Source organism: Centroberyx affinis, unplaced genomic scaffold, assembly GCF_046629955.1.
Source record: "Centroberyx affinis isolate AG114_WGS23_722 - 3 ecotype Tasmania unplaced genomic scaffold, CSIRO-AGI_Caff_v1 ptg000122l_1, whole genome shotgun sequence".
Lineage (NCBI taxonomy): Eukaryota > Metazoa > Chordata > Actinopteri > Beryciformes > Berycidae > Centroberyx > Centroberyx affinis.
The window spans coordinates 485,857-509,433 of record NW_027278823.1 but is presented as its reverse complement, the minus strand read 5'-3'; the positions used below and the strand labels follow the sequence as shown (position 1 = coordinate 509,433).

Here is a 23,577-nt window from a genome sequence, read left to right as displayed (position 1 = left end):
CGGCAACGATGAGCCACAAAGCCTCCTGGCCAAACATCCACAGCGCTGCCTCACCTCGCTGCGAAGAGGCAGCGGCCGCGCTCTCACAGCTCCGCGCTTCTTCTTCATGTGCAGATCTGGGAGATGAAAAGCCCTTTTCATATCACTCTTTGTTGTTGACTTGAAAAGTTTCTGCTGTTGTTGACGTGAGATGTTTCTCTTGCTTCCGGCGGAGTGGCACTGCTTAAAGTTGACACTCAAAAATGGGAATTTTGAATGATCGCCAAATTGCTGATGTAGAGTGTTGTGTAATTTTGAACAGTTTGGGCAGACAAGTTTCTGCCATTCCTGCCCTTCTATGCTTCAGTGCTAAATCCTGTGCTCATTCTGCTATAGTAAGCCTTGTGTGTGTCTCTGTGTTTGTGTGTAATAATGTATGTGTGTGACCTTTAGATGAATGCCTATAAGCAGTGCTGCACTTATAGCTACCAGGGAAGAAAGAGACCATTAAATAAAACTGTCTGTGAGAGCGATGACAGCATGGGAAGCACATGAGCAAAACAACTGCACTGTATTTCTGTGCACATGTGTGTATGTTTTATGATGGGGGCGTGAGATTGTCATTCCTCAGCGGATAATATAAATATTGTCCATCCAGCGAATCATAAACAAGGGGAAAATAATCACCCTTCCCCCATCCATCGCTGTTTTATTCTCTCTCGATGATAGCTGATCTTATCACAGGACTGTGTATCGTGGCCCTGTATATGTGCATGGAAACATCATGCTCTGTGTGTTTCCGTGCGTGTGTGTGTGTGTGTGTGTGTGTGTGTGTGTGTGCGTGCGCGCTGCAGCTCATTGGTGCTTCAGATCTTAAGCCCAGAGCAGTAGTTAGTCCAGATGTTCAGTCTCTACAGCAACAAACGACTTTGGAAACTTTCCCACATGCTATCTGGAGTGGTTGACTCTGTGCTGGCCTCAAACTTCAAAACAACCAAGTTCCAAAAATAGCCCCGAAGCTCTTAATCATTCTGCAGACTCTTAACTTCTCTGATACTCAGCTCACAGGGCACAGGACACATATCAGCCCCAACCCAGTCATGCTCTAAGTACCAAAGACATCTCATGTGCTCTTAGGCTGGATTCACATAAGCATTAAGCATCTGATTTTTAGCTCTTTGCAGCCCACTTCTTCATCATCTTCTCATGTTTACTCGAACCATGAGAAACCCCAATTAATTTCAGTTTTCCGTGTTTAAAAACCCAGCTAAAGAGTAGATTCTGGGGTTAAAAAGCCAAGATGCTGTGGTTTCCAACATGAAAAAGAACATCCCAAGACCACATTTTCTGTGCAGTAATATTTTATTTCAACTATACATGCCGTGTTAAAAAAATCAACAAAAAATATCATGAAACAAAGACCATCATTATTATTTACACATTCACAGTACAACTTTACAACATATCTACACGCTCAAATACTCTGGAGAACATATATACAGCTGGCCTTGCATCGCCATGTTGCACAGTATTTTAAATCAAAAGTACATGTTGACAAAATCTGGTTCATCTGCACTTACACGGAGCTCAGACTGAAATATAAAGGCTTCAATTGAGATTGCAACAGAAAGACCCAGTTCATATTGCAATGTACAAGGCAGTTGAGCACAACCGGTATGCGATGATATCGTGTGTATGCGTGTGTTTGCGTGTGTGTCTGCGTATAAAAGAGAGCCCAAACACTGGTTAGATGACTGGCAGAAAGTCTTTACATACAATCATCACTTGTAAACAAAATGTGGCTTTGGGCTCAAACAGGCAACTGACACTCAGAAGGATTACAGATATCACCCAAATTATGTACCCATCGCTAAGAGAAATCGCCCCTCGGTCGTCCCGTCTGGCCATTAGAAACAATCCCTGTCACTGTGCAATCCCGGGGAATTACAGATTCTGCATGACCACTGCCCATGCCAGTAGACGGCTTTTATGTGAACACTGCGTTAATACGTTGGCTGTGGGCCGGATGTGCTGCGCTGAGCCGTCTGCCAGAGCAGCGAGGTCTAGCCACCCTACATCCCACTGTCATGAAAAATACATTCACTGCATGGCACCTTTACGTGGTAGATTAACACCCTCTTTTCAACACCGGCAGAAAAGAAGAAAATCAATTCATGCCCAAAATAAACGTTTTTTTGACTTCTCTTCTATGACTTGCATTCTCGGGCGGTTTGTCAGATAATTTATTTTCCACCTCATCTCAGTTTAGGATTAGGTAGTGATTTATCAACACACATCTGGCTGAATTTCAAACAAATTGCTTATAAAAAAAATGTTTATATAGTATATGACAATAAGATACTGAGGACCAATTGACATTGCCAATATTATATACTGTAGCAGATCATTTGTTGAATAAGGCACACAATGCACAGATTCAGGTTCACTTGCCTAAAAATATTTATACTCCTATTTATAAGTATGTACAGGATCTTGTCATTCCCAGCATGACTCATTAGGACACATTGGTAAATGTTGTGTTGATTGTACACTGGCCACTTGCAGGGAAACTGCACAGGGAGCACGGGCTGCAGAACCAGCATGACACATGACAGAGCTGTTACATCCAAGTACTGTTCTAAGGTCAGTTTAATATACCTTTTTTTATAGGATTAATGCAGGAAGAATTCAACACAAGTCTAGTTTTGTGTTTACAAAAAGCTGCTATTAGGGGACACTAGTTTGCGAGGGGACAACTGCCCTGAAACTTTGAATTCATATACATGGGCTAATCCACTGGTGCTGCTTTAATTTCATATGGGAAATGTCTTAAAGGAAAACAGTAGAACATTATCAAGGCAAACCATTTTGTTCAAAATTCATTTATACTAGGAGATGAGAAATGTACTGTGTTTTTTTTTAATACCATTGCTACATAAAGAAAGGAGCCTCTTGAGCCACCAGTATAATTCCTATAAAGGGGCAGCAGAGGTAAGGGGAGGTTTCAGTCCTGGAGAGAGGCATTTTTTCCCCCCATGTATCTATCCACTCGTATCGAACAGTGCATTTGATTGGTGCGTGCGCAACTTAATCTGCAAGTCTTGGCCTCTGCCTGCACTATGACACATACATGCACACACAGGCACACCCAAGTCAAGAGACATCCCAGTCTAGGGAGGGAAAAAACAATGCATCAGAGACCATCACACGACAGGCAGCTTTATCTAAAACCAGTAGCAGCAAATGTACTTAGTAACATGTCCCAGTGAGTTACAGAGAGTCCCTGTCCCAGCAGATACCCAGACTGACACAACCTAACCTCACCCATTACCAAACACACTGCCCTTCTACTGACTGGAGGGCCACACTCAAGTTAATACACAGAGAAATGTGGTTTAGGCTAGGTTTAGATGGGTTTAAAATGAGACCAAATAAGAGATAATCTTGATGTTGAAAATGGGCGACAGTGACTTAGGTCTTAGACAGGTCTTAAGGTGCATCATATGGCGTGTGGCACCACTCTTGATTACCAGGTGCGAGGGCCTAAAATGTGTGCCGCCTTTACACCAAGCTGCTTTCCAACCAACACACACACACACACACACGCACACGTAAACACAATCATTTACACTCTTAACTGTTTCCCTGTTAGCGTCCTGCCAGATTCAGCTGTTTGTGGTCACACGTATCTCAAGAAACATGCATACTATGATTTTTTAGTTTCCTCTCCTTTCCTTTCCTCTCCCCCCCAGCCCATCTTACTGACACAGGCATTTCTCTCCTCTCTGTTCAGTTCACATTAGTGGGAAGACAGTGCTCAAAGGCAGTGACAAATGAGACCCATTCTTCAAGTATTCCACTGGGTTGGACCTGGTACCACACACACAGACTGCGTAATGGCCCTCTCCGGTGTCGTAAACCTCGTACCCAACACGGGAACAGGCTACACACAAGCCCAGATACAGTGGGGAGCAGCAGATTCCCTACTGTCCACTGTTCGTAGGCCGGGCTACCAAGACGAGGGAGGGAGATGGAGACTTAGGGAGCGAACAAGCCCCAAGGAGTATCTTTGGCCACATGTGTGATATTCCCTTTTTTGTGTGAGTGAATGTGCATATCATTCAAAGGGGGAACACACCTCAACACACAAACACACTAGGCCCTACCCCATCCTTAGGCCCCCTAGGCCTCATGGCTCCAAACTCAACAGTCAAGTCCTAGAGCTCACTCACAAGTGTCCATGCTCGTTTAATAGCTGTACTTATTGACCACTCTCATCTGTGAAGTCTGTGGTGAAAACCCATTGGGTTTAGGGGGCACGTCCGGCTTTAATGATGGGGTCCGTTTCAACCCCGTGCGGGGGAGTGAGCCATGCCCACTGTAGCTGCTCTGTCGGGATACAGAGGGGGGGTGGGGCGAGTGCATTCCTGCCCCCATCGCTCCGCCATGGGAGTCCAGTCTGGAGGGGGGTGTTGGGGGCATGTAACCCCCTCTGTTCATACTGTGTTGGCGAGACACAGACACCCCCATGGTTACCCCATTTGCTGAGGTGGAGAGGGAGTGCCTTTGGGAGGCACTCCGGTGGAGGTGGTACCCCGCTCTCTGCCTCTCCAGGGTGCCCCCCATGCTCAGGCTGCCCGTCGGTGTGGTGGGCGTGGTGGGCATGGGCACGTCTACCCTCTTGGTGGGGCTGTGCCGGGGCAGGGAGGAGGAGGGAGAGTACAGGGAGGCCTCTCGGCTGGGCACCTTGGGGGGCATTTCAGTCAGGGCCTCCATGGGCTCCAGCATGAGGTGCTGCCTCGGGCACGGCCCTGATCCCTCCTGAAGGATGGCCTTGGGGTTGGCTCCAGAGTCGTTGAGGTGTTTCAAAAGGTCATTCAAGGTGTTCCGGGCATCCACAGACCTCTTTTGGTCCTTCCTACCTCCCTTAGAGTCTGTGTTCTTCAGTTTCTTTTCCGAGGATCGTGGCAGCGTATCATCTCCAATGTCAAGGTGAGTGTGGTCATGTGTGGCGTTGGGTAGCACAACGGCGCTGGGGATGTGGGAGTGTCCCAGGGCGAGGTGAGGGTGGTGGGAGTTGGAGTGAGGAGGAGGCGGCGAGGAAGGGAGGTACTGAGGGCTCTTGGCTGATGTGTTGGATTCTTTGCGGGAGCCGCTGACCTTCCCGTGACCCCTCTCCCACTGGTTTTTGATGGGCTGCAGGCCTTTCTGCTGCAGGACGGGGGTGGACTCAGGTGTAGGCAGGGCAGCCAGCTCAGGGGGCTGACAGCCGTCCCGCAGGATCATGGTCTTGGTGTCACCGTTGGGTGTGTTCAAGTCCTTGCCATTGCTCAGCAGATTGGTGTACAGCTTGGGAGAGTCCATGCTGGGCTGGTACTCCTACGAACATGAGAATAAAATCAATTAAATTCAGTTTCACATTCTGTTCCATATCATAATGAAGAGTGAGAGCTGCTCTGATGGCTGTACCTTCACTGGGCTGTCAAAGAGGCCGTTGAGCTTGGCAAAGCTTCCAGTGGAGTCTGAGCAGGACGGGGCGGACTCCGCGTCCTTGTGGACATGTCTTGGTTTGCGCAGGAAGGAGTCTCTGTAGCAGAAGACCACCAGGCCGGCAAGCAGAGCACCCAGGAGGAAAGCAGCGAACACACAGGTGATGAGGATGTTCATGTGGACCATCTGGTTGGCCTCACCTGCCTGGATCTCCCACACGCCTACAAAAGAACGGGGGATTGGTTAACCCCCTGATGCAACCAGAGTGCTCTGTGTAGCACGCCTCCCCACCCAACAGCAGAAGTGTGCATGTTTGCGTGTGAACTCAACCATGCATGAGTTTCTGCCTTTACCCCCCCCCAAAAGGTAGCCTGTCAACCAAATCCAAAATTCCATATGCACTGACAGATTCTTATTCATCTAAGCCCAGATGAAGAAGAAACATGGTGAAAATTGGCAGAAGCTGTTAGGTACCCACATCCAGTTCACCATCTATGAGAAGTAGTGCTATGTTAGTTGAGAAGGGAAGACTTGAAGTGTTGCTTTGTTCCGTTTTCCACTAGAGGCTTTTTTCATGCATTTAACCAGTAAAAAGGGGTTAGGAGTGCACTCCTATCTGGGACGGAGAACCAAATCATTTCCCAAAAGAGATCAACCAGCAGGAAGCTGGTTGGAAGAAAGAGGCACGACGTTCGCCTTCCAGGTGTTGAGACACCTGCAGCTCTACTGAAGGTTTGTTAGTAACCACAGACATTGGAAGAGTTAGTCATCCATAGTGCAGTTGCTGTAGAGATGTAGTGGAGCAGGGCCGGCCAATGATTTACCACCCAGGGTAAATTGTTACCAAAGCCACGGTTACAAGATCTATGCTGGCAGAGACAGACGCTAGGGCCAAAGAAAAGAAGCTAAAGAAAGAATACAAGAATACTAAGTGGAGGGTTTAATGATTAGAAAACTGAAAAAAAAACTAAGTTGAAAGAAAGAAAGAAAGCAAAAATAATTTTCACCATGTAAAAGAAAAAAATGTTAATATGAAAGTATAAGATGCACAGGAACATAAATTGCAAATGAAAATATGAATTCTTCTAGAAAAAGTACAAGAAAGGAAATTAAAGTCTGCCATGTTATCTGATGGAAACCCTAAATAGCTGCCATTGTGTTTGCACGTGTGCGTGCGTACGTGTGCGTTTGCCTATGTGTTCGCATGTGTGCATTTGCATTTGTGTGCCGTATTGTGAGTTGTTGGCAGCTATCAGATAGGGCTCCATGCAGCGTGCTGGCTGCCTCCCTGCGGGCCTTACCCTCTTGGCCCCCTGGGAGAGAGTCTAAAGAATGGGAGGTGGCTGGGTCATCCTGCAGCACAAAGCCTGAGCCGTAGAGCTCTGGATCAGGCCCAGAGCCGGGGCTCTGAGTGGGTATGAGTACTGGGGGGTGTATGGGCCCACTGGGCTGGCCAGTGACTGGTGCTGATGAAAACTCCATGTCTGTGGTGACAAACAAATTGTTAACAAACGGTGCAGACATATGGGTAAAGCATACTGTTATCATCCCAGTTAGTAGGCATGGGGCAATGGGTACTTTTTTGGGGTTAGTGTCTGAAAACATAATAGGTCTTCATGAATGTTGCTTAGACATCAAAACGTTGTCATCACAATTAACGTTTAGCAAGAATTTGATATTCAGAAATCAATGCAAGGAAATTTTATTTTGCTCAGACAATTTGGAAGGGGAAAAAGGAGCAGATCTTGAAAGAGGAGTCGGTACACAACAGTAATGATGCCAGAAGATGGTGAGATCGGGTGGGCATGCAAGAGGGAGGAAGGAAGGGATCAGGAAGTCATGAGTGACAAAGAGGAAGTGAATCTGTGCTGAGATAGAGCACTGATGTCGCCGTGGAGCTGTTGCCGGTGACGATGAAAATGATGCAGGTGACAAGTGTTCAGGAGGAGTTCTGTTACGGAAGACGAATGAGCGGTGGCAGTGGTAGAAAGACAGGGTTGGAGATGCTGAACTCAAGGAAAGAAACCATTTGAGTAAAAGATCAAACTAACCAGAGGTAGGGTCGCCAAATGATTTGTAATCTGGCGCTGATGTAGTAGCCAAAAACGCTAAAAGAATTAAAAGGACAAGAAATCAGTATAACGGAATTCAGAAGTAAAAAATAAAAAAAATAAAAAAATACCAAAGAGACACTAAGAGTGCAGTTTAATTAGCTTAACAATAGTAAAGCACTCGCTAGCAGTGTCCTTCTCCCCAGCTCTGTACACTGGAGTCACTGGAGGCCCTCTGGTTCTGATCAATACTGAGGTTCAGCTTGGGCCATGTTCAGTTGGTACAAACGAAGGGACCGAGGATCCAAACTAAAGTCCGTAAAGGGCACATTGACTGGTCATCAGACATCATAAGACCTCTACCGTTTGCACCAGCTGAACATGACCCATAATTGTACATGTCCATTAGTTACAGGTGGCCATGTACCGTATGTAGATGTGTGTGTTAATACTGCACATAGAGTCATGTAGGGGCAAGTTACTGGAGTGGTTACTGGTGTGAGTGTGCAGGCTCATGGTGTGTGTGGAGATGGGTTTGTGTTTCATCTGTGTACATGTGTGTATGCCTTTGTGTGTCTGTGTGTTATGTGTGTGTCTGTGAAGATAGATGGCATGACATGGAGGTGAGCCTTACCGTGACAGTCTCCCAGATGGGCAGTGTTTCCAAACTCAATGTCCTGCTCATATCCAGTCCTGAGAGAGAGAGAGATAGAGAGGGGGAGAGAGAGAGAGACAACACAGAGATAGAGATTAAGGATACGAGCTGCAAAACAATTTCTTGCTATCGCATTTACTCATCTATAATGTTTGCACTCTTTATTGCAACTGATGATAACTCTGGAGCCGGGGCTTGTACTCACAAAACACCAGGCTGTATCCGGTCACAGGCTCCATGAGTCTTCCAGCCACAGTAAGGATCCCTCGATGCTATGCAGGACCTGGGGCCACACACACACACACACACACACACACAAAAACACACGCAATCACAACAGCAGGTTTAATCATTCTGTGAGGTACACCATTAACATTTGTGACTGACTGAACATTAACCACTAGTCATAAGGTGAGGGTATTATCGTTCCCTTTATGATATTCGCTGAAAAACAAAACAATAAAGTCACAAACCTATGACCGCACACGGCACAGATTAACCTCCAACGTGTTTATTTGCGTGTCACTCACTTGTGGCAGGAGGAATGGCGTTCGCAGCGGCTCAGGGGAATGCGGATGACACAGCTGGAGAAGGCGACGTACAGACTATGCGTGTCTTTGTCCACGTGCAGCGAGAGGACACGCTTGTCATCCTCGCGGCTAGACAGGCACCTGGAAAGGAAAAGAGAAAGAGGCAGAGAGAGAGAGAGAGAGAGAAACCTGATCAGAGTTTTATCAGATAAGTCTGTCTACTGTTTCAGTCTCAGTAGATCTAATCAGATGTGAGGTGGAGAGATCACAAAAAGCTTTTTCACAGTTTAACAGGATTGTAACCTCTGGCACGCGCGGACACGCACGTATGCATCCGCACATGAGCGCAAACACAATCACGCCGACACACACACACACACACACACACACACACACACACACAGAGAGAGAAAGCAGACAGACACCACCATCTGTGCCAGGAAGTACCGCTCTGCTCTGAGTTAAAAGCTGCTGACTCCTCAGCCAGAACAGAGAAGGGAGAGAGAAAAAGAGAATAGAGGCAGACAGAGAGAGAGAGAGAGAGAGAAGAAAGCGGATGTTTCCCTACTTGGCCCTGTTGAAGACGTCTATCTCCTCCAGAAGCAGGCTGTCGTTGAGGGACAGGGACGAGGTCTTGGCCAAAACCTTGAGGACCACGCCGGCCTCAGAGCCGATGAACACCACGGTGTAGTTGCTGTAGGGCCCGGCGCCGTTGTCCACCGCCAGCGCCGTCAGCCTGTACCTTCACACACAGCAGAGAGGCGCGGGTTAGTCACAGCAGATGTTATTCCATGCAAAATAGGAGAAGCCATTTGAATAAATAAATCACCGCGGCCCGTGGCCTACTTAAGGTCACGCGGTTATTTTACTTTTTGCATCTTACATCAGCATCTTCACTATTTACAGGTACAGCCGGCATTCTAAATGTTTGAATATTGATATGCCCATATGCTTGATTATGCATGATTAAATTTACAGGCCTAATTTGCTTCTCCGTTTACCTGACGCGTGTCTTTGTGAACCAAGGCTCGTCCCCGATGGAAGGCACAGCCGTGTCCATGAGGGGGTGGGACTTGATGAACTGCAGGGTGTCGTCAGGGAACTCGATGGAGCTCTTATAGGACTCAGCTGGACCGTGACCCGCACAGCACCCGGGCCTGGGGCAGAGGGCACACACACACACACACACAAAGGGCAAAAGGTCAAAGAGCAGCCTGTACTATCACCCACTAGGGAGTGATAAAGCGTATTGAAATGGATGAAAGAGAGGGGGGGGGCGGGGGAGCAGGTGCTTATTAGGATCACAAAAAGACCCCAAATGGAAACATAAAATATACATATGCATGGTTATCCTCCATCAATCATTTACTGGGGTAATGAGGTGCTTCGTGGACTTTGTGCTTTGGACGCAGGGCAGGGCAACAAACGTATGTGCTGACTGTAAACAGGTTAAATATGCAACGCGTCTAATTATGCCAGATTAATTATTTAATCATCAGCAGATGGTGAATGTGTGTGCTGGGTCAGAGCTAATAACCAGGTCCGCCTCTGGTGAAAAAGATTTGATTTCATTGGGATTAACCTGGATATGGAAGGGTTAAGAAAAGGGCAAAATGACAGGTGGTAAACAGATGCCGTGTCAAGTGCCACCTAAGTTGGTCCAAGAAAAGCCGTGTTTAAAGTCCCCATGAAATGAACTCCCATTAGCTTTACTTCCTGGAAAACAGAGGATCTTTCATGGTGACTTCATGCTGCACTAGTAGGCGTAAAAATATAAATTTCTAACCAATAAAACCATCAGATTTTTTTAACAATCCTGTCCCTCCCATCAAATAAAACTGCTTTTCTCTCCCTGACTCATATTCCACTGATTTAGACTTTTGAATGATCCCTCACTGTGTTATGTCCCACCCCAGCATCAGGAAATGATGAAATGACGAACTGCATCAAATCAAGGAAGCAAAGATGCCATTTTAAGAAAAAAGCAAAGATGACATTTTAAGATAAAAAGAAGCTCTTTTTCAATATTGCTTTTTGCTCTGCTACTTTGGCTCTGGACATCTTGGAAGTTTTCGGACGGGAGATAGCAACGCCAAAGTTAAATCCTTACCGGGGCTTCGGCAGCTTCTCCTCTGGGAACGGGGTCCACACAGAGTCGGGGGTCTTCTGCTCCTTGAATCGGCCCCGGAATACTTTCTCTATGTCGGCCATGGAGAAGGCACACACTGCAGAGCCTGGGATACTGTGGAGAACGGATCATCACAATACAATGTTTACATCTGACGTCAATGCTTGATGTCCATCTAAATTTTGTATTTCCGTCTCCAGGATTGGTTCACTTTAAACTGACAGCTGTCACGGCTCACCTGTTCATCTGCGTGGTGAAAACACCGACCACAGAGGGGACCCCGTTGATGTCGATGATGTCAGTGACAGACTGAAGCACGTCAAAGTAGAAGAAAGACTCCCCCGGGACCGAGCAGTTCAGCCTCGCCTTCACGAATGACGTCCAGTGCTTCTCCAACACGCGCTGAGACCCGCCGACGTCATTCTTACAGATCCGCGCCACGCGAGAATACACAGCCTGCGAGGAGCGGGCGGGTTGAGAGAGGACAGCGGGAGGGTGGAGGGTGGAGGGAGGAAGAAGAAGAGGAAGAAGAAGAAGAAGGCAGCGGAGTGAACGTCACTAAAACACTTCAACATTCTGAATAATGCATCTCTCCATCCTGTAGCAACTCAGCACACACGACTTAAAACATACACACACACACTCTCATCTTCAACTTTGTACTTTTGAGTTTGTACACCCTGATTGGAGCAAACATAAAAAAAAAACGAACACGCCCCACGGCCTTGACTGGCTTTAACCAGCGCCGTGCGAGCGTGTTTGCCTGTTTGATTGCACATGTTACCGAGGCTTCGGGTATAAATGAAGCATGTGAAGCAGTTGGCTAAGACCGTTTTAATAATTCATCAGTGCAAACCTCCATCAGAGGCCAGGTGTCACCCCCAGCATTAGTAGGGTTGAAATATTTATTAGCTGGTGGCTGATGGAGGATGCTGGCTTCCTGTAGTTTGGCCGGAGCAGCTATTCTCTGGATGAGGCATGGTGAAGTTGGCCCCAGACATAGAACATCCTAATGCCCTCTGTGTGTGTGTGTGTGTGTGTGTGCATGCGTGCGTGTGTGTGTGTTAAGAGATAGACAGACAGAGTGCACACTCCCTGGGAGACAAATCCTATCACTGTGTAATAACTTTACACTAGTAAAACATTCCCAGCAAACACGGCCTGTTGAATTTTCTCATGTAATCTAATTTGTTTTACAGAAGTCGCCTGGTTGCGTCCTATTACCACTGGAGACCTCTGTGCTAAAATTGCATGTACCCAGGGAAGTGTGGGCCTTCTTTGGATAAAGGCCTACACATTTGTGTGGAATACGTAATGCATTATAAACGGCAGGTGGACTGTCTTACCTTGCCCAGATTGTTGTGCTCCACTGCGATTTCTCGGTAGAAAAAGTACACATAATTCCCGTACTCCGCTGCATGCAGGAAATGAGGTTCTGAAAGAGAGACACAGGGAGAGAGTTGAAGTGTATTTTTGCACCGTCACCACCACTGTGCATGCTGAATATTTCAGGGATTTGTACAAGGCTGTATATGACTGGGAGTGACCTAGATTGCCTGGGAGAGAACAGGCCATATTCCCAGGGAGCTTGGCCAGCGAGGAGAGCGCTCCATCACTCCAAAAACAGCTCCGACAGCCACATACATGAACCATGCACAAGCACCATGGGCATGAAGTTAGCTGACGTGTGTGTCTCCAGGACGGCAGAGAGAGAGAGAGAGAATTGGGTTGGTTTAATGCGGAGAGTCATTTGTTTACCTTTCAGCCATTTGGAGTCATATTTGATGGTCCTCAGGGCCGATCCGTCACCCATGCTGCGGTAGATGACAGAGTCGCTGGCCTGGAAGTCTGCTACTGTGGCGGAGTACAGCTTCCCGTCTGAAACAAGAGGAGGAGCACGGTCACCGCAAACTCAGCTACACCACTATTCAGCTGCTCCTTTATTTCTATTTCTTTGTATGGCTTAATTGGCTGAGTTGTTATCACTGCAGGCTCAGTTGTACTGTGGTAAAGACACAGAGGTGATAATGAGGTTGTAAGCAGGAACACATTAGTTGTTCTTCAGCAAGACTGTGTGTGTGTGCGTGTGCGTGCATGTGTGTATTTGACCACCTTACCAGCGAAAAGGGCAACGTTGGTTTGCTTGGAGTCAAATGGACACCGTGCCAATCCATTGATCTCCTCCCCATCAAACTCCAGGTTATCCAGCTGAAAGGAACGCAACAAACACCCACGTTAAAAGAGCTAGATATAGGGAAATTGGGGAAACATTACACAAACACACACACGCAAATTAGTCAAACTAGTTCAGTCAAATGTATTTAGAAAGTGATTTAAATAAACAAAGCACCTAAAAGGACATAAAATTCACAGTGTGAGTTGATATGAAGGCAGCAGGGCGGGGACGGGCTCTGGATACTCACCCTGTAGTATCTGCACATGGGGTTGAAGCCATTGGTCCCGCAGATGAAGACCAGGTCGTCGTTTCTGGGAACCAGCACTTTGATGAAGTTGTGGCACTCGTCCTGAAAACAAGAGGCACGACACAGAAAGACGTGTTGACATGCCGCCAGCCTTCACTCCTCACAGCTCTATCGGTGCGGTGGAATATGCAAGAGTGGAATGCGAGGTGAATGAGTTTTATACTTACTCTGTGTTTTCCCTTGACGGCACACATCTCCCTGTCCGCTTGGCCCGATCGCCATGTTAGCTTCTGTAAATAGCAACCCATAGCATTAGGCACAAGCACTACACACATACTCACACACACACACAGGCACACATACACACACAGGCACACACACACAGGCGCACACACACACACACACACACACAGAGTCGTTTCCACTCTCATTTTACAACCTGTCCAGTGTGTGATGAATGGCTGAGTATTTTCTATGGAGCCCTTTTAGTGTTTGTGGGTTGAGAGAGCAGCTCCTGGCGAGAATCTTACCCGGTAAGGAATGATCTCATTCCTGTAGGATTCTCTCAGAGTCACTAGGTACACCTGGTCTCTGTGGGCAGACACAACAAACACACGGCTCAGTGACGCCAACGCCAGCAGCACAGCACAACCCAGCACAGCCAAGCATTAACTTATATGAAATACAACAATTCATTAAAATGTTCTGTGATTAATTGAAGGCAAACTGGGTATTGCAGGGTTAACGCAGAGTGAAATCTGAAATGTTGTGGCTGCTGCGTAAAAACTTGAGATATCCTTTTTCAATGTCAACTTTTCAGGGCGGCCTTAATTTTACATTGACAACCACTCATTTGTTAAATTACACGCTGGGTTTTGAAATCCATAAGCCCAACGGTGATGAAATTATGAGAACCACGTTTTACTTCAGCTTCAGCAAAAACATAAGAATACTCAAAATTGGCATTAGCCAAGTTGTCAAGTTTCACCTGACAACAGTGATGCATGTGGTGGTGATTACATTGGCCCCAGTGGTGTGAGTTTTATACTGTAGATGTCCGGGTGATTTCCTGCTACAATATTAGTGCTGGCGGTCAGATTAATCCCAGTGCCAATAAATTCCAAAAAAGACATGTAAAGATGCCAAGAAATCCCTGACAGAGCATCAGGCTGGGATGATAGACGTCATCCCCGGATCAATACTGGCCATATACATCAGTCGCGGGCCTAGAAGCCACAGATCCAATAACACTAAGAGCTTTTTTTCCCTTACGCCACTGTTTACCTGCCAAGGAATGAGTGAGTGTATCGGTGTTGGGGATGTGTGAGAGAGAGAACCAGGGAGACGGTGTGTATGTGTGTGTGTGTGTGTGTGTGTGTGTGTGTGTGTGTGTGTGTGTTGGGTTTACCTGCCAGCGATGAACAGAGTGTCCTGTATCTTGGTCATCAACTGAAAGTCAAGGCGATGCTGCGACTCGTTGCCAGAGGGCCTGCCTCTGAACACGGGGTACTGCCGTGCATCTGGAAAGACACCACATACACACACACTGTTACTGGGAAACTCAGATAGAACACAAATTGCCGCTTTATTGCTTTACATTACATTTACTACAACTACTATTACTATTATTAGTAGTAGCAATTATAGTAAGACAAACACGCACACGCTCTCAGAAACATAGACCGTGCTCACACACACTTCTTGCTGCATCACATACTGCACTGATTAGGTATAAATATGCTGTGTACAGCGGCTTTATAGAAATCCTTCTGTAATGACATGAGTGCCACAGTACAAATATCTATATTCCGTGTAATTATATCAGCGTGTCGTGTGTGCCTGTGTGTGTGTCTGTGTGTTAGCTAATGGCTGCCTATGTCAGCACATCTCTCCGTTGTTCTCCCAGTACATTACAGAGAGGAAAATGGAATCCACTTAATGTTACAACTGACCATAGAACAGATTGATTTTATTACCATGGATGTGCCATGCTAGGGTTGCTGACAGGACTAGAAGGAGGGGGCCGCCGCTACTTTTCTTCACTTCTACGACTATTATGCATAACAAGATAGGCCTTGAAGCGAATTAAAAATTAAGACGTTTATACTTAAATTGCAAGGATTGCTGTTGGCTTTTGAAATTAAGTTGCACTTAATTGTAATCGCTGTCGCGGTTCTCTGCCGAGCTGATTTGTTGGTGCCGTGTGTGTACTCACAGTGTGCATCGACGACATCGAGGGGTGTGTTGTCCTCGGGGAAGCTGACTGCGAGGAGTGTGTGTGAGGCTGTCAGCAGCAGCAGCAGCAGCAGTTCACTGAGCTGAAGCACAGCTCTCTGGCCCATGGCTGCTCACAGACGACACTTCCTGTTACACACTGATGGAGATGTTACCTGGGAACACACAAACACACGCTTGTGTTGACAGACGTGTGATCACATTCAATTAAGTTCCATTCAACCCGTTATGGCGAGCCTTGACTTCAGACAGCTACATGTCCAATCTTGACCCTTGAGATAAAAAATACTCATTTCCCCAGTGAGTTCTGACAAAGGTTCCGCTCTCGCAAATGATCACTTCTCCTGTTTTTCTATTCTTGCAGAGACCCTCTACGCTAGTAAAAACACAACACACACACTCTCCAACAGTTGCCCAGTCCGGCTTATTGCTGACTGAGCGCTCAGTGGCAGAACTTGGCGTTTCCCCTCTACCTCTCCCAGCATCTGCTGTCCGAGGGAAGGTCAGCCAACTGACCGGTAGGGTGTCTCGGTGTGGGTTGGATGCAGCGGAAGTCCGCCCTGTTAGAAACGTGGCAGGCCTGCTGTCTCTGTACATCTGTGCTACGATTGGTCCGTCCCGGGCCAGGCTGAACACTCATCAGCACATTGCAACTTCATCACCATCGCCAGTGCTGCTTCTGCTCTGACCTTAGCTGACTTCCATTAGCGCTCTGTTGGCTGTTATTGCTCCATTCTTTCCCTGGGGCCAGTGAGCTTTATTGTGGTGCAGTGATTCACTCATCATTGTGTCATGAGGATCTAGTCGTGTCCAGTTGTTTTGACATAGCATTAATTTTTGTGGATTATAGTTTGCATAGCATCTTATTGTAGACATGATACACCAGCAGCTACATGGGTAATAATTTATTGTGGGAGTGGCAGGAGTTTAGTGTGTATGTGAGTGCGTGAAGAAGTGCTTTAGAGACAGGCTGTGTCTGTGCATATTAATGAACGGTGTACAGTCAAATATTTATAAGGCAAACAAATTATTCATGCAGGCAAAGCCTGAACGGATATAAACAATTTACCGGGAGACGTCACACAGGCAGAGGGATGGATTAGCTGGGAGCATACTGGGATACAGACACACACACACAAATGCACATACATAATCACTCTTTCACATGCAGTAATGCAAGAATTGATGCATGCGCACGCACGCACACACACAAACAGTATTGACACATTTTTCAATTAGCCCCAAAGCACACCTGCTCCAGTTCTGTCTGTGAGCCCTGCCTGCCAAGCCATTAGTGCTCTGATTGATCCACACAGGAAGCATGGCCGATCAGCAGCCAGCAAAGGCAATCTATGGACTTAAGCTGCTGTCATGTGAAAACCTCATAACTCCAGTTTTAGTCATTTTCATGTTTTAACTTTAATTGAAGGATTACATGCTCCTCTGTGGGTTGAGAGAATTCTACGACCATTGGGCTTTTGAAATCCTTTCAAACCACTTTCAAACCACACAAACACAGGGCCGTCGAGCTACAAACGAGGCAGTTTTACGTTGACATTTTGGAGATACAGGGTTTTTACCCGACAGCCATAATATGTATCACATCATCAGCCTTTTAGACTTTGTCAGTGTACAAGGGTTTACATAACATATGGATTGACAGCAATGCCTTAAAGCCTACATGCTGATATACGTAGAGTAACGGTTTTGCCATTCACTAATAATCCAATTTTGGTCTGAACAGTTATGATGTGTCACTTAGAAGAATGGTAGTGGTGGTGAAATGGAATCAGAGTGATGCCAGGGTGTTTTAGTCATCAACAGTGCGTAATCACAGCTATTCAGCACTCTGTGGGATACTGAGGCCTTTGAAAGAGCAGTGTCACTATGACTGTGGGTAACGCAAGGCCTGGGCAAGTCAGCGCTTCACCTCAATTAGTCCACTTATTAGTGAAATTAGGGGTTTGATGTTTCGACAAGATGGGCAAATTCTATGAACGCAAAAACAGTGCTGTCTCTGTCTGGGACTTTAAACGTCAATGAGGCTGCAGCATCCACTACACTCTAATTTAGATACAAATGAATCTCTTGCCACAAACGATCCGCAGATCTATGCACACTGGCTCACAGATCTATACAGAAGGGCAACTGTCAGCAACTTAATCTAAACGAAAATTGATGATACTGCTCTACAAGGGAGATAGTGGCGCTCCTTGAAAGCATCACAACTATTTTTTACTACCTGGTCCAGAAGCGTACACAAAGAAATGAGCTGTGTTAAAACCCTAGCAATAAAGTGCCTAGTTTCCAGGAGAAGCCCGGGACAGGAATAGACACCAAATGCACAACAATAGAAAAAAGGGGAGCTATGAAAGGTAAATAAACCAAGCACCACATTTCAATTCTATAGTGTTATCATACAGCCTGTGGGTTGTGCTTATAGCCCAGACTTGGCTGTGTTCACAGGTAAATCATCTGCCTGGCTGTCAGAATTTAGAGTCCTACTCTATATCGCTCCCTCTTAAGCACACACACACACACACACACACCACTCTTTTTCTGTCATTCTCTCTCACTAAACAATTCAAGAGAAAAACACTCCAACCAGAGGCGGAGGCTCAGCTCCGATCTCCCATGATTCCTTGCATGGTAATAGCCATACTGCGGAGGCATAGGCTTTCCTCAGAAACTTTAATGCAAAACAGAAACAGAAGACATCCAGAGGTCAGCGATCTAAAATTACTTCTCAATCTCTAGTGAGCCCAGCATGTTTTCTATTGACTATTCTTATGTGCTCTCTGGTTCCTGCCCTCCAGTGTGTGTGTGTCTGTGTGTGTGTGTGTGTGTGTGTGTGTGTGTGCATGCATGTAGGCCTCAACAAGCCTGGAGACGCTGAGCTTGTCACGCAACTCAGTGCCATTCAGCCTTGCTCCACTCTACCTCTGTTATTACAGGCTTTTCAATGTCCTACAATCACGCACTTTCTCTGCTGATGTTGTTGGCTCGGGCCCATGGTGTTAAACATAGGGGAGGGGAGAGGGGGAGGGGGCCTGCAGGATTGCTATTTCTTTTGACTGGTGGGTGCAGGGGCCTGTAGCCCAACTCTGCTAGTTAACGCTGAAGATTTAGTGTTCCAAGCATAGCACGACAAATCAACATATATTCTCCTCTCGGGTGTGCTTTCACTCGAGTATGTGCACGGTTCCCCGTCTCTGCCACAACCTCTCATCCATCGCAGCTTCGGGTGCCTTTTGCAGGGAAGCCCTACCGGGAGGAATTGGGGCCAATAAAAGGATGGCAAACAACAGTGCTGTGTGAGGTTTCGTAACTTGCATGTGAATGTGATGGGTGGATGTAATCCCAGTGGAACAATGGCCACTGCTCCTTGGGGCAGCTTGACTTGTCATCCTGCACCATACCGAGCTGTAAACTCGCAGCACAGGAAATCAGATAACCCGGGAGTTCAGTTTCAGGCCTTTCACTCATTCACCTCACTTACAGTTGGTGTATGTATGCATGTGCAAGCAGGCGTGTACGTCTGTCTGTTTCTACTTCCAAAATTGGCTGTGTCCTATAACACGGCTGTCCCAACTCCCGACCGTGGCTCTGAGAAAGTAATCAAGATGCAGCCACACAGGAGAGTGAGTCAGCCAGACGATTAAAGCAGCCGTCCACACAGGCCCAGAAATGATTACTACCGCTTCTCCCACTTCAATAATAACCACTACCCCTAATCACTTGCTATTTACCCAAGGATTACTTCTGAGGGGCTAGGTTGGACTTGTTGCTTCAGAGATTTGGCAGAAGGAGAGGGCTGTGCCACCCTAAACCGAGCCTCCCTCCCTCCTTTCTTCTCTACCTTGGTGAGAGGAGGAGTGAAACAGGAGAAAGGCTGTTCTCAGCAGTAGTTCTGCTATAGTGGAACACAAAGGGGCTGAGCTGCAGGTGTGACCGAGAAACAAAGGGGCTTTGGGCAAGTGAGCACAATAGAGCCCCACCCCCGTCAGTGGCCCTGCTTCAGGGGTTCAGGAGAGCTGCTCTGGGGCTCCTAAAGGGGTTAGGGCTGTTCTGGGGGTGTAACAACCTGTATTGGGGGAGTGGGGAAACGTAGACTCGAACTGCTGCACCAGGGGTCAGATTTTTATTATTCAACCGATTACGGACTGAATAATCAGATTTCTGAACAGCAGTTTAGGGCAACCATCAAGCACAAGGCTGTAAAGGGTTAATGCTGATCATTGAAGGGTTTAACAGCGGTTGTTCCGGGGTTACAGCCGGCTGTAGAGGGGGTTAACGGTGTCGTTCTGGTCGCTGGGCTCTGACCCTGTGGTCAGTGAGGCGGAGTAAGACACACAGGCCAGCTGGGCTGTCAGCAAACCCACGGCCGGTTCTGATGGCTCACCTGGCCGCAGCCTGGTGCTGCCGCCAGGACCAAGGCTCTAGATTGAATAAGTAGGCCGGGGTTCTCCCTGTCATAGAGCCCGAGCACTTATATGAGTAAATATGTACGCTCCTCATTTATGTTTTGAAATCAAATTATTTGGTCTTTATTTCTGTAAAAGGGACCACACTAGACAGCCTTGGGAGAAATGTTATTGAGATGAATAGCAATATTCAAAAATATTTGCCACATGCACACTGAAATGAAATGATTGTACACTTTTGGTTAAAGATGTCTTTTTTTATTATTATTTGAGGCTGAGCACATTATCATAGTCAATAGCAACAACTTTGGGATAAGTCCTTGGGTTGTTATCATTTGCAAAAATTGCACTTATTACTGCATTTATTTTATGTAGACCTATTCCTAAAACTATTACAACTAGCCTACTCTCATAGCCTATATATTCCTCCTTATAAAATAATCCTTGCAAATACTGACTTTCTTCTCTTCATGCCACGCCTGACATTTCTATAAAACATGAATTAAATCCTTTCATTCATTGGTAATTTTTCAAGTTTTGCGCGACACTTTGCGTGGGGATATTTCGTTCCCTTTTCGCGCACACAATCCACGCGGCAGCCGGGGCTCCAATGCTTGCATTGTCCGGGCTGGGGCGTAAAGGCATTCAAGATTTATCCGTGGTAAATCTTTTCAACCGCTTTTAGTCCACATGTAGGACTGATACAAAAGACAACAAAGACGCGGGGGACAGCGGTGGAGTGACAACGGTGATGGGGCTGCGCTAAATTGCCTCCACAACACTAATGCATGCACAGGGCTGGGCTTCTGTGGCGCTCTGCCTCCAAAAGGTAATGTGCGCATCCCCAATTCATTGTCGAATATATACTATAATGAAATAGAGAATTCAAGAGAGAAGACAGAGAAGTAAGACTGTAACCTTAAGAGAGTGAACAGTCAACAACCCTCAACCCCAACTGCCCGTCCTATTCGACCTTTATGCTGTAGTGCTGTGTAATGTCAGCACGGTTCGTGAAATCATATGTACCCTAATGCCAAGTTTATTGGTGATTGCCTCTCTAAAGTGAAGCCGAAATCTCAGAAACAAACTTCTAGTTCCTGTCTTTAGCCACTTAACACAATTGATAACAATCCACGATGAAATAAACACGGGAGCTTCATTGTGACCAAGAGACGCTAGGGAAACTACGGCCGAATCTCTGTATGCAACGTCTGATAAAGACCGACACTGGCGGAGGCTCTGATTTTACTGTCCGTCAGTCACCATCGACGCGTACCTTTGTCTAAATTGCATTATCTTATGGAAACTGTGTTTTAAAATTGGTATATTTTACTTTAAAATCCAAGTATTTGTTTATCTGCCCCTCTGAAGGATCTGTTCAAAAAGTCCCTCTCCGGATAGAATGAAAGCCAGTAGCCTAGGATCTATTCTTGTCTTAGATCCGAGGTCCATATCAAGCTACAAAACAAACAGGTTATCTTAAGAATAGAAGGGAAAAAAACCTACCCAAAAACATTTTACGCACTTTACCAATCACTACAAGGCATCGAGGACACCTACCTTGAGTATCCGAATTCACTCATGAATGGGGCAGTCCGATTGAATGTCGTATTCCTCTGGTAATCCATTTAAGAAAAACAACGAGCATGTAATATTCCTGTAATTTTATGCTCCATTCGGACCCCACTTCTCCCTCTCTCTTATCCAGTTGCGCACAGATTTTTAACTCCGATGGCCAGATATGTGCATTTTGCCTCTGCCTGCTCTGTCTCCGTCCCCGGGCCCGTGCGCTCTGATGACTGATCTTCAAAGCTCAACCGCGATCACATAGCCCCCTCCCTCATATACCAATATACCAGCCCCCTTCCACTACTATTAACTTTGGAAACCAGAGGGAAAAGACATAAACATTAACGATGCGCTATCCTTACGACGTGATGTATAATCATTGATGTAGTGCTAATAGAAAATAATAAAAAAAAAAGGTGGATGAACTGACAAGGTGGTGATCATCATAAGGCAAAACACAACCACCAGTATAAACGAAATCAATTAGCTATATTTGGCTATAGAAAAGCACTAATTTATGCTTCTTTTTCCTGAAACACACTGTCCTCACCTAACTTACACCAGTTTGATACTTCTTACCAAGATGCATATTTTGAACTTTATATCATAGAGATTTCTGTCAGTCTATACATGAGGGTAAACTGTTCCACAAATAAAGAGCTGGGTAAACAGTTTAGATGGGTTTTACCCTCCACTACACCCTCCATCTAACCGCCGGGAGGACGCCTCTAAACTGGATATATATTTTTTAGCAGTCCTATACAGCCTGAATGAACAGCACATGCGATTGAAGCACAAGTAAAAATAGTGTGGAACTATTTCTGTCCTGCAACCATCACTTGTGCAGAGCAGCCGAGCGACGTGGTTGAGGAAATCTTGTTACCCTGCAAAGTCTTTTGCCTTTCTAGTTTCCCCTCGACTTTCACTGCGTAACGCGGAGCAACAAAGTAAATCCCTTTTTAGCAGCAAAAGAACTCACCTCATTTGAATCGGTTATTTTGTATCCTTTCTGAGTTGCTGTAATTCCAGAAAAAATATTCTGCGCGTCGTAGTGAATCAACTTCTCTCCGGGCTGAGAGAAAAACAAACTAATGCACGGCAAATGGTGTAATTCGACCCGTGCTAAGTCAATCCATCCATAGAGAGAGCCGCAGCCTACCAATGAGCAGCGCGCTGGCTCCAGTCCCTCCCCCCATCATCCATCTCTCCTCAGTGGGGTTTGGGCTTCTCTGCCTTGCTCTAGCTTTCTTCCTTTCTTTCCTAGAGCCCGAAGAGAAAGAACCCCCCCCCCCCCCCCTCCCTACACTTCTCCTCCTGTGTGACCCCGTACCCCCCCCCCCTTCTGTTAAACCCCATCCCCCAACTCTAAGTCAGCAAGAGCGCCTAGTTAAAATCTTTTCAGCTGAGGAGTTGCTTAGTAAAACACATCTTTAGAAATGTTTGGATTTAGGCAGGAGGTGATTTTAAGTTTAAATCTGCTTCCACTTCAACATAACACCATGAAGTAAGAAATGGATTTTCATAACAAAAAAAGGAGATATAATTAATTAAATCGAGATAATAGCCCCAAAATAGGACAGAGAATATTTCAAGAAAAAACATATCAAGCTTTTACATGCTCTGTTTAATACTAGAGTAACAGTTTGACAGGCAGAAAATAAGCCGATATATCTTATCCTTACTAAAAAGGACTATAATAATCCTATAGCAAACTTAGAAGGATAATGTAACTATAAACAATGTATAATATAAGATAATAAATGTACCATTTAATATGATAATGTCACTACAAACTCACTATTGAGAACAGACACACTACAAGTTCCTATATTAATATTATTCCTAATATTATAATGATTATATTTCTATTATCTTTACATCATTTTTCATTAGGATAGATCTACACATACAGGCATCATGGCATAGCATCCCACAACGGTGAGTGTGTTTGCATATGTATGTATTTGTGTGTGTTTGTGTGTGTGTGTGAATGCAAAGCGAAGTCTTCATTGATCCTGTCAGGTCATTCCAGCCAGGTCTGCAAAGCAGACAATGGCGGTCCATTTGCACCCCATTAGAGGAGCAGGTTAGCA

General features: G+C 46.1%; 1 protein-coding gene across 2 annotated transcripts; it reads right to left on the bottom strand.

Moving 5' to 3' along the window:
* Window positions 1–1,334: 1,334 nt before the first annotated feature.
* On the bottom strand, window positions 1,335–22,602 carry sema6d (semaphorin 6D). Of its 2 annotated transcripts, none has more exons than XM_071528708.1 (20): window positions 22,464–22,602; window positions 15,472–15,646; window positions 14,665–14,776; window positions 13,787–13,847; window positions 13,484–13,546; window positions 13,257–13,358; window positions 12,951–13,041; window positions 12,592–12,711; window positions 12,180–12,268; window positions 11,072–11,289; window positions 10,816–10,947; window positions 9,707–9,862; window positions 9,274–9,447; window positions 8,706–8,846; window positions 8,381–8,458; window positions 8,155–8,213; window positions 7,521–7,577; window positions 6,771–6,953; window positions 5,449–5,690; window positions 1,335–5,358 (listed from the first exon to the last, which is right to left on the bottom strand). In XM_071528708.1, the coding sequence occupies exons 2-20, from the start codon at window positions 15,596–15,598 to the stop codon at window positions 4,228–4,230; spliced, it is 3,336 nt and encodes a 1,111-aa protein (XP_071384809.1). In that variant the 5' UTR covers window positions 15,599–15,646; window positions 22,464–22,602; the 3' UTR covers window positions 1,335–4,227. The 2 variants fall into 2 exon arrangements, with proteins under 2 accessions (XP_071384809.1, XP_071384815.1); XM_071528714.1 differs by lacking the exon at window positions 22,464–22,602 and adding an exon at window positions 16,767–16,783 and having other exon boundaries at window positions 15,472–15,569.
* Between the last annotated feature and the right edge of the window lie 975 nt (window positions 22,603–23,577).

Coding starts and splice junctions, on each gene's coding strand:
- sema6d (XM_071528708.1), bottom strand. CDS start 15,598: ATGGGCCAGAGAGCTGTGCTTCAGCTCAGTGAACTGCTGCTGCTGCTG. Junction 13,359..13,483: donor CCGTCAAGGGAAAACACAGA/GTAAGTATAAAA, acceptor TCTTGTTTTCAG/GACGAGTGCCACAACTTCAT. Junction 6,954..7,520: donor ATTTGGCGACCCTACCTCTG/GTTAGTTTGATC, acceptor TTGTCACCACAG/ACATGGAGTTTTCATCAGCA.